Source organism: Crocuta crocuta, unplaced genomic scaffold, assembly GCF_008692635.1.
Source record: "Crocuta crocuta isolate KB4526 unplaced genomic scaffold, BGI_CrCroc_1.0 scaffold140, whole genome shotgun sequence".
Lineage (NCBI taxonomy): Eukaryota > Metazoa > Chordata > Mammalia > Carnivora > Hyaenidae > Crocuta > Crocuta crocuta.
Window position 1 is genome coordinate 9,473,929 of NW_027527775.1, and position 14,536 is coordinate 9,488,464.

Genomic DNA, 14,536 nt, shown 5'->3' on the forward strand with positions numbered 1-14,536 from the left:
CACTGGGAGTTAGGTTTCAACATACAAATTAAGGAGGAGCCAAAGTAAGGAGAATTAAAATGAGATAATAAATATAAAGCACTCACCACAGTATGTGAACAATAGCAAGTAGTCAGTAAATTCTAGCCATTATTATTAGAACCCAATTCTCCAGTTAAACTCTTTTCAAAGGTCACCAATTTGGCTCTCCCAGTTGCCAAATCCAATGGCATCTGTGGTAGATTGTATAATTTTTCATAATTATTCACCTCTTCTTTCTGAACCCAAGAGTGGCATGTGACTTGCTTTGGCTAATGGAATGTGAACAGAATGACATGTGTGACATCCAAGGAGATTTTAAGAGCTAGCTTTAAAAAACACTGTCTTGCTTTCCCTCTGCCATAAGACACTGCCATATTCCAAATTGGGGCACTTTGTCAACCTGATCCTGGAATGAAGATGATATGAAGCATAAGCATGGCCCATCTGTAATAAACATGTAGCATGAGTGAGGAATAAACTTGATGGTTGAAAGCCATTGAATTCCTCCCCAGCCTGAAAAAGTGTGAGTTCACTGACACTTTTTAGCTTTTGCTCCTATAAAGCTATGAAGTGAAGTACCAACCTGTGTCCTACTGACTTCATCAAGACTCTTCATAAGTGGTCAACTGGTATTCTGACACAACACCTATAGTTAGTCTCTACTTTCAACACCATCTTTCTCTGACACATTCAGCTATCCTAATAACCCCTTGCCTGGCAGTGTCCTCATTGTCTTCCTGTTAAGGACGTATACAAATAGTGTTCTATCAGACCTCTCCAGTGCCACCCTTTACCTTATGCTTTTGACTAGGTGGACTCCTGGACTCATTCTCATTCTTTGAATTCACTCCTTCTTTTGGAGCAATTTGTTGGATTGAATCCATTTTGAGTACTTCAACTTGATCTCTGAGTCCTGACTAACCCCTTTCACCTCTGCCTTTGGAAAAGAGCTTCTTACCTACCAGGGTGCTCAGCCCTACCCAAAAGTTCTATCCTATCCACAGATCGTGAGAGCCTCCTTTTCATCCGGTGCCTTCCTCTTCATCTGAGATTCAGGCTAGTCTCCTTTAGACACATCCACAAAGCTGGGTGTTGAGCCACCACCCTCTCCAGGTAACTTTCTTTTTATTATTATTTCTTTATAGTTTTTATTTATTTTTGAGACAGAAACAGAGCATGATCAGGGGAGGGGCAGAGAGAGAGGGAGGCACAGAATCTGAAACAGGCTCCATGCTCTGAGCTGCCAGTACAGAACCTGATGCGGGGCTCATACCCACAAACCGCAAGATCATGACCTGAGCCGAAGTCGGACACTTAACCGACTGAGACACCCAGGCGCCCCTCCAGGTAACTTTCTTAAACAAAAATAATACTTTGCCCAGACATGTATCTTTATTATAAAGTCCTGTCTCCTCTGAATGATCTATATCCCAACCTGACCTGCTTTCCAATATCATCTCCAATCCCTTTGATGCAGTGCCCCAATCATCATGCCCATTACCCCATGGCCATATTCTACCTGCTCAACAAATGCCATGATCTAGGTTCTACTCCCAACACTATTTAGACACACAGCTGAACAATACAAAGTTCCTATCCTAGTGGAGTTGTTTTAGTGGGGCAGATAGACACACACACACACTCACAAATATAAACGGACCTGTATACCTGTATCTATATGTAGATATATAAATGTGTATTTGTGTATATAAATAAATTATGTATTTGTGTATATAATTTATATATTTATGTTATTCATATATATGAAAAACATGACATAATGCTGGATAGCAATATGAAGAATATGAAAGGACCAGAGGATAGGGATTTACAGAATCAGAGAAAGTACCTCTGATAAAGTGAGAATTGACCAGAGAACTGAAGAGAAAATGTGAACCACGGAGGGTATGGGGGTGGGGAGAGGTTTTTTTTAGGTAGAACAAACGGATGCTTTTTTGGAGGAACTGAGAGGAAGCCAGTGTGGAACAGAGCAAATCTTATAAAGCCTTGCAATCCATTATAAGGACTTGCACTTAAGGTGTGAAGTCAAGAATAACTACAAATCTTGGCTTTGAGTAACTGAAGAAATGGTGATCCATTCAATGAGATGGGCTGAACTGGGAAAGAAGCAAGTTTGGAGGAGGAAATTGTTTTGTTTGGCCACATTAAGCTGACAATACCTACCAGATCTAGGTGGAGTTGTGGGATAAACAATTGGCTGTAGGAGTCAGCCTAGAGATAGTATTCAAAGCTATGGAACTGCATCCGGTCATCTACCAAGCAAATGCAGAAACAGAAGAAAAGAAGGCCAAGGAATGAGCTTTAGGACACTCAAAGTAAGACTGATGCTGAGAAGAAGGTGTCAGTGAAGGAGAAAGAGAACCAAGAGTGAATGGGTGCCCAGAAGGCAAGTGAAGAAAGTTCAAGAAAAGTAAAGGTTGACCAAAAATCAAATACTGGTGAGAGATCATACAAGATGAAGCTTGAGAATTAACAGTTAGGAGAATTAACCATTTGACATCATCATTTCATATCATGTAGTCACTAATGACAGTCACTAGGGCAGTTTCCATAATACGGATGAACGGCTGAGAACGGAGAGAGGAGACAGAATATCTAGACAATTCTTTTAAGGTTTTGCTAGAAATAGATACAAAATCATAAAGCAAGAGAGGATACAAGGTCAAAGAAGGATTTGGGCTCAATGGAAGCTAAGGTATCCAAATTGTGTATGTTCGTGGTTCTGATCCAATAAAGAAAGAGAAATTTATGAGGCAGAGACAAAAGGAAAGTCATCAAGTCCAAAACTTCTTTGGACCTCTGAGTGCGGGTTGCTGGCGCCCTTGGTTTGCTCCATAGCTCCGGGCGCTTCCCCTACACGGCTCTGACTACACTGCACTTGTCAGCTTTCCCTCCCCGTAATAGGCAATTTGGTGAATGGATAGAGCTACATTTAGGAAGAAAAGCCCATGTTTGTCTGAGGACAACAAAGAGGATGTGTACGCTTTTAATGTACTTTGAATGTTTATACATTAGGTGGGCCTTGTTGGCAGCAGATGGCCTATCACAGAGCCAGAGACCAAAGGCCAAAGGCCCAGAACCTTTGTGTCCCCTCCTTTGCCTCCCCGTCCCTCAAGTGGAGCTTCTGGTTTTGATCACAAGGTCTCTGCTTCTTTCCTGACCCAAAGCCTCTCTCTGCTTTAAGGTCTGGCTTATAGAAAAAGTATAGCAGGGCACCTGGGTGGCTTAGTCGGTTAAGCATCCGGCTTTCACTTGGGTCATGATCTCGCGGTTCGTGGGTTCGAGCCCCACGTCAGGCTCTGTGCTGACTGCCAGCTCAGAGCCTGGAGCCTATTTCAGAGTCTGTGACTCCCTCTCTCTCTCACCCTCCCCTGCTCATGCTGTCTCTCTCTCTCTCCTAGAAATAAATAAAACATTAAAAACATTTAAAAAAAGAAAAAGCATAGCAAATATTTGTAGAATGTTAAACCTGTCTGTCACCTTGTTCCCTTAACTCCACTTCCCCTTTCTCTGGTCTCTATCATAACCCCACTCACACTTCAAAGACAGGTTCAAATGAGGCATTGTGTGTGAAGCTTTCCCTGGTCTGACAAAAAAAAAAAAAAAAAAATAGCCCCTGGTAACTGAATTTATTATGTACTTGTTATTATACCAATTCCTGTATGTACATTAACTCACGAGAACCCAATGGAGTAATATGTTTACTATCCCTATTTTTATATATGAAAAAAGGAAGGCACTTTAATTTTTTGCTTTCACGCTACATATCTACCTAACTTGGAATCTCAAAAGTCACCAATAATATCCTAAGAAAAAATCAACCTATGATGTCTGAGAATAAATCTGATGCTCTCAGCTAAATCCTATCTTTCCCCTGTTGAACATAAAATTTCATAGAACACTCACTTTAGTCAAGATCACTATGCAGCTCAAAATACCACACACCCTCCTCTTGCTGAATTAATTGTCGCTACTTCTTTACCAATTACTAGTAATTGATGTATGGGTATGTGTGGAGCTGCCTCCCTACAAACATGTAATATCAAATCAGAAGATTACCCTCTGCTTTCAACATTACCAATCTAGGATCAACCTCTGCATCCTGATACTTTCCCCAGAGTTACCCAATGAAAGTCCATATTCTAAAATGGGTTCTCTGTTTGGACATTTGCTGAGGTGCATCTGGGTGGCTCAGTTGGTTAAGCAACAACTGACTTCAGCTCAGGTCATATATCTCATGGTTCATGAGTTCGAGCCCCGCATCGGGCCCTGTGCTGACAGCTTGGAGCCTGGACCCTGCTTCAGATTCTGCATCTCTCTCTCTGCCCCTCTCCTGCTCACACTCTGTCTTGGTCTCTCTCAAAAATAAACAAACATTCAAAAAACCTCTTGCCAGGGTGCTTGGGAGGTTGAGTTGGTCGGTTAAGTGTCCAACTCTTGGTTTCAGCTCAGATCATGATCTCAGTTTCATGGGTTCAAGCCCCGTGTCCGGCTCTGCACTGACAGAGCAGAGCCTGCTTGGGATTCTCTGTCTCTCTCCTTGTCTCTCTGCTTGTCCCCCACTCAAGCTGTCTCTGTCTCTCTCAAACAAAGAAAAACAAAAAAACTTCTTGCTGAGACTCCCTATGGCCCCATGTTACCCCTTGCAATAAGTAACAAATCCAACTTGTCCAACAACAGGGGTTCCTTTGGTCCTTGTCTAAAGAACATTGACACACCTGTGAATTCCTGTAGCTTTCCTAAGTCGTCAGGCTCAGTAGCCTCCTGTGTACCATTCCTTTCTCCTTTGAGCTCTTTCCCCATGACTTTACTCTTGCTCTCTTTCCTCTGAGGTGTTGGCTCCTTAATCTCCCTCAATGTGGCCAATATTGACACTCTAGCCCTCTGTCTCTCAACATGCCTTCTTGCCATAAGGGTTATATATGTATATATGTATGTGTGTGTGTGTGTGTGTGTGTGTGTGTGTGTACACATATAAATACATATATACATACTGGTAGCTTTAACTATGACCTCCAAGTGTGTAATTCACAAATCTGTCTCCAGAGTCCTTACTTTTCTCCTAAACTCCATCTTTTCCATATCCAGGTAAATACTGGGACCACAAATCCAAAACTTAGCATCTGCCCTCTTTAAACAACTCTCTCCACCTGTGGGGATTTTATTTTATGAATGATCTATTAATGGTATCCTATTTCTCCATCTCTTATGCTATAAACTTCAGGGCTAGTTTTGACTCTTCCTTATCCCTCAAGCCCTAAGTTCAACCAGTTCACAAATCCAGTTGATTCTTCTGTTGCAAATTTTCTTGTATATGTCTCTTTCCATTCCCACTGCCACCACCTCAATCCAAACCTTTTGGTTTGTGATCATTTCTGATCTCCCACCCTACTCCACTTTTTTCCTGTTTTCACTTTTTTTAATTATTTATTTTTGAGGGAAGGACAGGGGCAGAGAGGGGGAGACACATGAATTGGGCTCTGCACTGACAGCAGAGAGCCCAGTGTGGGGCTCAAACCCATGAACCATGAAATCATGACCTGAGCCAAAGTCCGACACTTAACCGAGGCGCCCCTTTCCTATTTCTACTTTAATCTTCCAATCCTACTTTGACTGCATTTCCTTTCACCATCTTTAAATTATTATCACTTTTTAAAAGTAGGCTTCATGCCTAGTGCAGAGCCCATCACGGGGTTTGAACTCAAGACCCTGAAATCAAGACCTGAGCTGAGATCAAGAGTTGAATGCTTAACCGACTGAGCCACTCAGGTACCCCATCACCATCTTTAATGATTCCTTACTGCTAATCTTTTCATCCATCTATCAAGGTCCTCTCCAAACAGCACATTCTAATTCTCTACTGTCATCTTCCACACTCTCATTCATTCAAAACTATGGGGCATTTTAGTAAACAGTGAAAATACACAGAGCATGCTCCCTGTCTTTTAAAGGAGCAAATGGAGAGATACATGGACAAATACTTAATGGCAAGGCAACAAGTTCTAGAATAGATAAGCTTTCTTGTCATTCAAGATTGTATTCTGAAATAAAACTACTGGTCACAGTTCTTAGTTAAACATTGGAAATTCACATGGGCTAATTTAAGAATGATATGTATCCTATATAGGGTGGCTCACAGAAGGGTTGATGATCCAGGTTGAGGCTAAGAAGCCACACCCATGGTGGCCAGAATCATGATTCAGAAATGGCCCAGTAAGCTCACCATTGCTGCCATGGGGTTCCAGCCACCATAGCTGGAACCTGACATGGGAGGGACTCGTACTGCTGCCAGGCCACCCCTCGGTATTGTTGCCACAGCTGCCATCACCTGCTACTAGAATGGATTCTCCTGTCCCTGTTTCTTTGCATCACTGATTTCTGAGTAGTCAGGGGTGGGAACATCTGATTGGTCAAGCCTATATCATGTGCCTTCTCCACAGCTGCAAGGGAGCCAGGGAAAACATGTATCTGGCACTTTCAGGTTTATATCGGGAAATGGGCTTTGTCTCCAAGGCTCATTAAGGTTGGGATTCCCCAAACTTAAGGAATCTAGATGCTGAACAGCTAAAAAGGACAAATGTCGGCTACTACAACTTAAAGATGAAGAATTTAAAAGGGGAATTGTTCCTATAAAACTTTATAAAGTCTAGGGGCACCTGGGTGGCTCCGTCAATTAAGCATTGGACTTTGGCTCAGATCACAATCTCAAGATTTGTGAGTTCGAGCTCCATTTTGGGCTTTGTACCATCACCACGGAGTCGGCTTGGATTCTCTCTCTCTCCCTCTCCCAAAATAAATACTCTATCTCAAAATAAATCAACATTAAAAAACAAACAAACAAAAACCTTTAAAGTTTAGGAACAAGCCAGCCCTGGCATCCAACACAGTACCTTTTGACACTGCCTCAACAAATTAAATAGCATGTAAATTATACTACACAGAATACAGAAATAACTGTATATAATCATTTATCTTTTTAAAATTTTTAAATTTTTACACAAGTTTATTTTGAGAGAAAGACTAGGAGCAGGGAGAGGTAAGAAAGGGGGAGAGATAGAATTCCCAGCAGGCTCTGCACTGTCAGCATGAACTGGATGCGCGGCTTGAATTCACCAAACGTGAGATCATGACTTATGCGGAAATCAGGAGTCACCTGCTTGACTGAGCCACCCAGGGGCCCCTTATCTTTTACTTTTAGAAAAGAGAGTGCATGCGAGGGAGAGAAAGGAGCAGAGGGAAAGAGAATCTCAAGCAGGCTCCATGCTCAGCTCGGAGCCTGGGATGGGGCTCGATCCCATGACTCTGGGATCATGACCTGAAATGAAATCAAGAGTAGGACACCCAACTGACACACCAACTGAGCCACCCAGGCCCCCCAATCATTCTTACCTTTATAAAACATTGACTCAGGGGCGCCTGGGTGGCTCAGTTGGTTAAGCATCTGACTTCGGCTCGTGTCATGACCTCACGGTTTGTAGGTTCGACCCCCATGTCAGGCTCTGTGCTGACAGCTAGCTCAGAGCCTGGAGCCTGTTTTTGGGTTCTGTGTCTCCCTCTCTCTGACCCTCCCACTCACGCTGTCTCGCTCCCTCTCTCTCAGAAATAAATAAAACATTTTTTAAAAAATTAAAAAAAATAAACATTGACTCTGATCTTCATTTAAGAATCAACATGCTAAAATATTGTACCAGAGGTAATGGCAATAAGAGTATTTCAGAGTCAGGCACAATGGAAAACATCTTCCATATGTACCTCTAACAGCTCTTCATCTACATCCAGGTCAGATTCATAGAAAGGGAAAAGTTTGTTGAAGACCTGAACATCCTGCCTACTAATTTTTCAAAAAAATAAAAGAATAAAATATTGGCCTTTTCTACTACTTTAGTGTCAAAAACATCACACAATAATACACCTCTGACTTCTTACAAACTAAGTTGCTACATGATATATCAGGGATAGTGCTGTGAAACTCAACATTGAGAATATAAAACGGATGGTAAATGTAAAAGGACATACACCAGGTGAATACGTAGCACAAACCTACTATGTGACTATAAACCTATTATGAGACAAGGTGTTATGGGAACATATAACCCATAAAACAATAAAGAAGTCTTCACAAAGGTGGTTTAAGGCAAGCCTTGTAAACTGAGTAGGTTGACAAATTCTTTACCGCTCCTCCCACTGAGAGGTGAAGTCCAGTTCACTTCCTCAAAAATCTGGGCTGGCCTTAATGATTTGCTTAACCAACAGCATGTGGCAGAGATGATGTTCTAGAACCTCAGTGGTTAGATCATAAGGCTTGCAGCATCTGCCTGGGAATCTTGGAACAATCTCTGAGAGCCCTGACCTTCCATGTAAGTCCGTTAACGCTTAGACTGCTAAGCTGGAAAGACTACATGTCGGCACTCAAGTTCACAGTCCCAGCTAAGGCCAGCGTTCCAATTGGTCATCCTTGTCTAAGTGCCAGATGTGAATGAATGATGGTTTTAGACTCTCTAGACCAGCCCATCTACCATTTGAATACCAACAAATGATATTTGTCAACACCAACAGAAGTGTCATCTTTGCAAATGCAGTCTTACTCCAATTCTGGACCCACACAAATGTGATACATTAAAAAAAAAAGTTGCGGGGCGCCTGGGTGGCTTAGTCGGTTAAGCGTCCGACTTTCGCTTAGGTCATGATCTCGCGGTTCGTGGGTTCGAGCCCCACGTCGGGCTCTGTGCTGACTGCCAGCTCAGAGCCTGGAGCCTGTTTCAGTCTGTGACTCCCTCTCTCTCTGACCCTCCCCTGCTCACGCTGTCTCTCTCTCTCTCTCTCCTAGAAATAAATAAAAATATTTAAAAAAAAAAAAGTTGCTATTTTAAGCCTGGAAGCTTTCAGGAAGTTTGTCATGCAACAATACAGAACCAGACCTTCAGGTATGTAAGATGTAAGTCGGTAAGAATATTCTACAAAAATTATTTTACACAAAACCAACATCTGCTCTGATACTCCAAATTGAACTTTATCACTTCTCATATGTACTTTGCCAAGTCTGCCTCACTGTACCCCTCCACATGTTCTGACCTTCTCCATAATCACAAATTCCAAACCCTACATAATCTTTCTTTCTTATAGCCCTGTTTTCCCCCCAAAAATGGCACTTTTTGTCTCTTATGAACTTGTATACTTCCACCTCTCCAATGATGCTTGCTTAAGGTGGCACTCCTGCAACAGTACAAATTAGTGCCTATTGTCCCAATTAATTAACTGTGCCCCCTTTCACTCACAAAAGTGCCCCATTCTAGTCAATAGGTTATATGGTCACTCTGTGATTAACATACTGCTTTGAATTAGTTATTGGTGTAGAAGTTTATCTCTTATTCCAAACTACAGGATTACTTGAAAGCAAGTAGAGTTGATACTTGAACAATGTGGGAGTTAGGGGCACTAAGCCCTCATGCAGTAAAAAAAAAACAACAAAAACCTATATAACTTTTAATTCCCCAAAACTTAACTGCTAATAGCCAATGGTTGGCCAGAAGCCTGATAACATAAATATTCAATTAACACATTACTCTGTATGCTATATGCATTATTATAATAAAATAAGCTAGAAGAGGGGCACCTGACTGGCTCAGTTGGTAGAGCATGTGACGCTGCAACTCTTGATCTTGGGGTCATGAGTTTAAGCCCCACATTGGGCATAGAGCTCACTAAAAAAATACAATAAGCTAGAGAAAAGGTTACTAAGAAAATCAGAAGGAAAATGCATTTACGGTTCTGTAACTGTAAAAAATCCACCTATAAGTGGACCCACACAATTCAAACCCATGTTGTTCAAGAGTCAACCATACCCTGTCTTTCCTTCAACAAATACCTACCGAGTGCCTACAAAGTGCCAGATAGTATACAGTGTGCTGTCTTGTGTATCTTCCACATTCCCCAGTGCTCTGAATAATGGATGCTGTGGTGCCAGATCACTCAGAGGCTAGAGCTAGATTTCTAGACTGGGAACTGATGAGAAAGAAGACTGCAACTTGAAAAAGGTAACTTATAAAACTACTANAGTTGGTTAAGCATCCAACTTGTGGTTTCAGCTCAGGTCAAGATCTCGTGGTTCGTGAATTTGAGCCCCACATTTGACAGCACGGAGCCTGCTTGGGATCCTCTTTCTCCCGCTCTTTCTGCCCGTCTCTAGCTCATGTGCACGTGCTCTCCCTCTCAAAATAAATACATATTTTTAAAAAAATTTTTTTAAATACATGGTGTTTAGGGGCACCTGGGTGGTTCAGTTGACTCTTGATCTTGGCTCAGACTTAGGTCATGCTCCCAGGGTCATGGGATCAAGTTCCACATCAGGCTCCACGCTTAGCATGGAGCTTGTCTCTCTCTCTCTCTCCCTTTCTCCCCCGCTCTCTCTCTAAAATAAAATAATTAAAAAAAAAAATACATGGTGTTAGAATGGGTGTAACTACTCGGGTCTCCCCTGTTCCTTACAAAGAAACACCCGAAGTCTGGGCCCTATGCAGAATAAGAAACAAACCAGGTCAGCAGAGCCCAGAACCTTGGCCCACTACTCTTTAAGCTGTTGGGAAAGGCATGGGGAGTGCTTATGTCAGTCCACGTCCAGGTCTTTAGACCCCATTTTCTTACCTCAATAGTTACATAACCTAGTTACTGATGTAGTATTTTTCTTCTATTGACATTAGATCTACTTAATAATTCAGGGCTGCAACCTAGCCATGGCTAACTAGAAAGACACTCAGTAGAAGCTTAATGAAAGAAGTCACTAGCACTATGTCGCTAATGAAACCCATGGAAAAATTTAACTAACTTACCTAGTTGGTAAAAGCTAATGGACAGAAAATGCTAAAAACCTAACTAATTTCTAGGCTGTTCTTCCAACTCAACCATTACCTTTGCTAAATGTTTCTTTTATACCTCTGCTCTTAATCTATAAAAATCTTTTTTCCCCCATAAGGCCTTAAACCTACTTAAGGCAGCTCAGTTAGCATGTAATGCTCCAATGTGAAACGTTCTTAGAAAATGAATGGTTACGTATAAATCCTATAGTAACAAATTTCATAAGAAGAAAAGGCTGTGATTTTATTTTCAGATTTTTGGAAATAGTTTTCGGAAAACAAATTACATGAACACATAAAAAAGTTGAAGTCATTCGCTGAACTATGAACTCTTAGCAGAGGAAGGGACTCTAAAGTATCTGAATTCCTCTCCTTCTGAAAGTAGAAATTACTTCTAAAATGTCCCTCCCTTGGGTAAATCTTTCCCAAGTTTGAGGTACTTCATCTCATAAAAGGAACAAAATTTTTAATCTTTAAAAAAAAAAAATAGGGGAGGCAGGTCTCTCATGTCATATGCTTTTACAGAAAGGTCACACCTTGAAGCAGCTTTGTGATGTGCAGAGCACAGTACTGGCTTCAAGGAAAAAAAGCTCAAGGGACGCCTGGCTGGTTCAGTCAGTTAAGCATCTGACTGTTGATCTCAGCTCAGATCTTGATCTCAGGGTCATGAGTTCAAGCCCCACATTGGGCTCCAAGCTGGGCGTGAAGCCTACTTACAAAAAAAAAAAAAAAAAAAGACATTAAAATGACGTGGGCACTTGCATTATCTAAATGTAAAGAGCTGCCGTCAGCTTCATTTATAAAAATTAGCGAGCTATATTCATTCAAGTACCTTAATTAACTGTACTTCATACAACTTTATACCTGGGATGAGGCTGAGATAAAAACAAAACAAAACAAAAACCCAGCTAGCACAGAGCTGTTAATAAAAAAAAACTTTAAAATATTGATTATTGTGAGATGCAAATCAAATGGAAAGCATGGATGACAAAACAAATTTCTAATTACATAAATAAGTTCTACTATTCACTGAAAACTTCCACTACTGGAATATCCTGTTTACAATAAAGAAACAACATGGGAACAGTAAGTAAACATGATAATTTGGTTCATTGTTCAGAAGGTCTGCTGGTCCAGCTGCCTGCCATTCGAGTCCCCGGTTCTCAACGAAGTGTGACCAGTTCCTCTGAAGACGTAGGGTGAATGGCCACCGTGTTGTCAAAGTCAGCTTTTGTGGCTCCCATTTTCACTGCAACAGCAAAGCCCTGCAGCATTTCATCACACCCGATTCCTTGCATATGAATCCCAACCACCTGGGGAAAAAAAGAAAAATTTCTTTAAAAAATAAAATTTGGTGGGGGTGGGGGACTCAGCTGGTTAAGCGTCCGCCTTTGGCTCAGGTCATGATCTCACAGTTCGTGGGTTCAATCCCCATGTCAGGCTCTGGAGCCTGCTTCAGATTCTGTGTCTCCCTCTCTCGCTGATCTTCCCCCACTTGTGCTCTGTCTCTTGCAAAAATAAATAAATGTTAAAAAAAATTTTTTTAAACGTTTATTTATCTTTGGGGGGCGGGCAGAGAGAAAAGGAGACACAGAATCTGAAGGGGGCTCCAGGCTCTGAGCTGTCAGCACAGAGCCCGACATGGGGCCTGAACCCATGAACCGCGGGATCATGACCTGAGCCAAAGTCAGACACTTACCTGAATGAGCCATTCAGGTGCCCCCCAAAAATTCTTAACATTAAGTTTTTATTAGGGATGCTAATAAACTTTTTATTAGTCCTGAAAAATACATGACATTTTAAAACCTCTAAAAACCTTGAATCTCTTATCTGGGTATGGCATAAGAGCCTGCCTACTGTATCGAGTCCTGCTCCAACCTCCCTCCCCAGCCCACCCCGCACAGCCCTCCCTCGAGCTGTTCTCACTGTGGCCCCACCAGGTTTCCTTTTGTCCTGAGTATTCACCATGCCCTCTCCATTGCACAAGTTGTTCCCTCTGTCTGGACAATTTTTCTTCCTCTCCTTTAAGAGTAAAAGCCCATTCATTCTTCAGATAGCTACACTTGCTTCCCCAACCAAGTTACATTACCTATCACGTGATCTCTCTGTACATGTCCATCACGACTCTACCACAACTACAATGTTCTATGTATTTAGGGGCTAGAAAAATTACAGTCCATATTCCCGGCAGATTTTAATCTCTGGACCGAGGGGAACTGCCTAAATTTGTTTCCCACCCTCTCCATATGACCAAGGACAAAGATGGCCCCCAGGAAGCACTCAGTCCATACCTACTGGATGACTGCCAGAAGGACCATTAAGAGACATTTGTTTCATATGGCATTTTCCAGTTTGGTTTCTCAATAATTTTAAACCTTATGTTAATGTTCACCTCCAGCAAATATTCTTAGCAAAGTCAGAATGTACAAAATTTACGCATAAAAATATTTTTTTAAAAATAAATCAAGAATAGGAGCACCTGGTAGACTCAGTCAGTTAAATGTCTGACACTTGACTTTGGTTCAGATCATGATCTCATGGTTTGTGGGTTTGAGCCCCACATCTGGTTCTATGCTGACAGCAAGAGCCTGCTTGGGATTCTGTCTCCTTCTCTCTCTGCCCCTCCCCTGCTTGCTCTCTGTATCTTTCTCAAAATAAATAAAAATAAACTTTGAAAAAATAAATTTACCTTACACTTATCAGTATTTCTGAGGTACATATCTATTCTAGCCTATGAATCAATGACAGTGGGTTTTCTGTGGTGCTCAACCTTTCCCTCTTATGTTTTAAAAGCAGTGAATCCTGGGGCACCTGGGTGGCTCAGTCAGTTGAATGCCTGACTTCGGCTCAGGTCATGATCTCACAGTTTGTGGGTTCGAGCCCCACGAACTTTGCACTGATAGCATGGAGACTTTACACTGACAGCATGCACTGACAGCATGGAGACTGCTTCGCATTCTCTGTCTCCCTCCCTCTCTGTCTCTGCCCCTCCCCAGTCCCCATTCTCTCTCTCTCTCAAATATAAATAAACATTAAAAAAACAAAAAAAGCAATAGGGGCTCAGTCAGTTAAGCATCTGACTTCGGCTCAGTTCATGATCTCACGGTTCGTGGGTTCGAGCCCTGCGTCAGGCTCTGTGCTGGCAGCTCAGAGCCTGGAGCCTGTTTCAGATTCTGTGTCTCCCTCTTTCTCTGACCCTGCCCTGCTCACGCTGTCTCTCTCTCTCAGAAATAAAACATTAAAAAAAAAAAAAAGCAATAGATCCTTCCTTCTAAATAAAGTATTACAAAGAACTCCAGTATATGTAGGCAGATAAAAGTGGGATTGCATCAGCTGAATCAAAGAAGGCTTTAACTCTTTCCTTGGTCTCCCCACTTCCCACCCCACCAGAATACCCCCCATCCCTGCCAGGCTTGAAGACATTCTTACACTTACTGCATTTTTCCCATACCTTCTCTTCTTTGGTGGCACAAACCATTTTCATCACACATTTTGTTTTCCTTTTGGTAACAGCATGATACATTGGGGTAAAGGTGGTTGAATAGGTCTTCACATTTTCTTTTCCATATTTATGAATGGCCTCATCTATAATGCACAGGCAGAAAAAAATCATCTGTCAAAAACCTGAGCAATTCCACTGAGCT

The 14,536-nt window shown here is 41.8% G+C and overlaps 1 protein-coding gene and 1 long non-coding RNA gene across 2 annotated transcripts in view; one reads left to right on the top strand and one right to left on the bottom strand.

Moving 5' to 3' along the window:
* The first annotated feature begins 8,880 nt into the window (after positions 1-8,880).
* On the top strand, positions 8,881-10,243 carry LOC144239443 (uncharacterized). Its single transcript, XR_013337430.1, has 3 exons — positions 8,881-8,966; positions 9,977-10,076; positions 10,128-10,243. It is a non-coding gene; the product is annotated as an uncharacterized LOC144239443 (long non-coding RNA).
* Positions 10,244-11,605: 1,362 nt separating this feature from the next.
* Positions 11,606-14,536, bottom strand: part of GSR (glutathione-disulfide reductase) — a 47,198-nt gene continuing 44,267 nt past the window's right edge. Inside the window, exons 13-14 of the mRNA XM_077773276.1 lie at positions 14,344-14,477; positions 11,606-12,205 (exon numbers count right to left, since the gene is read on the bottom strand). Of these exons, the coding sequence (XP_077629402.1) occupies positions 12,056-12,205; positions 14,344-14,477 (284 nt within the window). The 3' untranslated portion in view covers positions 11,606-12,055. The remainder of the gene's footprint in view (positions 12,206-14,343; positions 14,478-14,536) is intronic.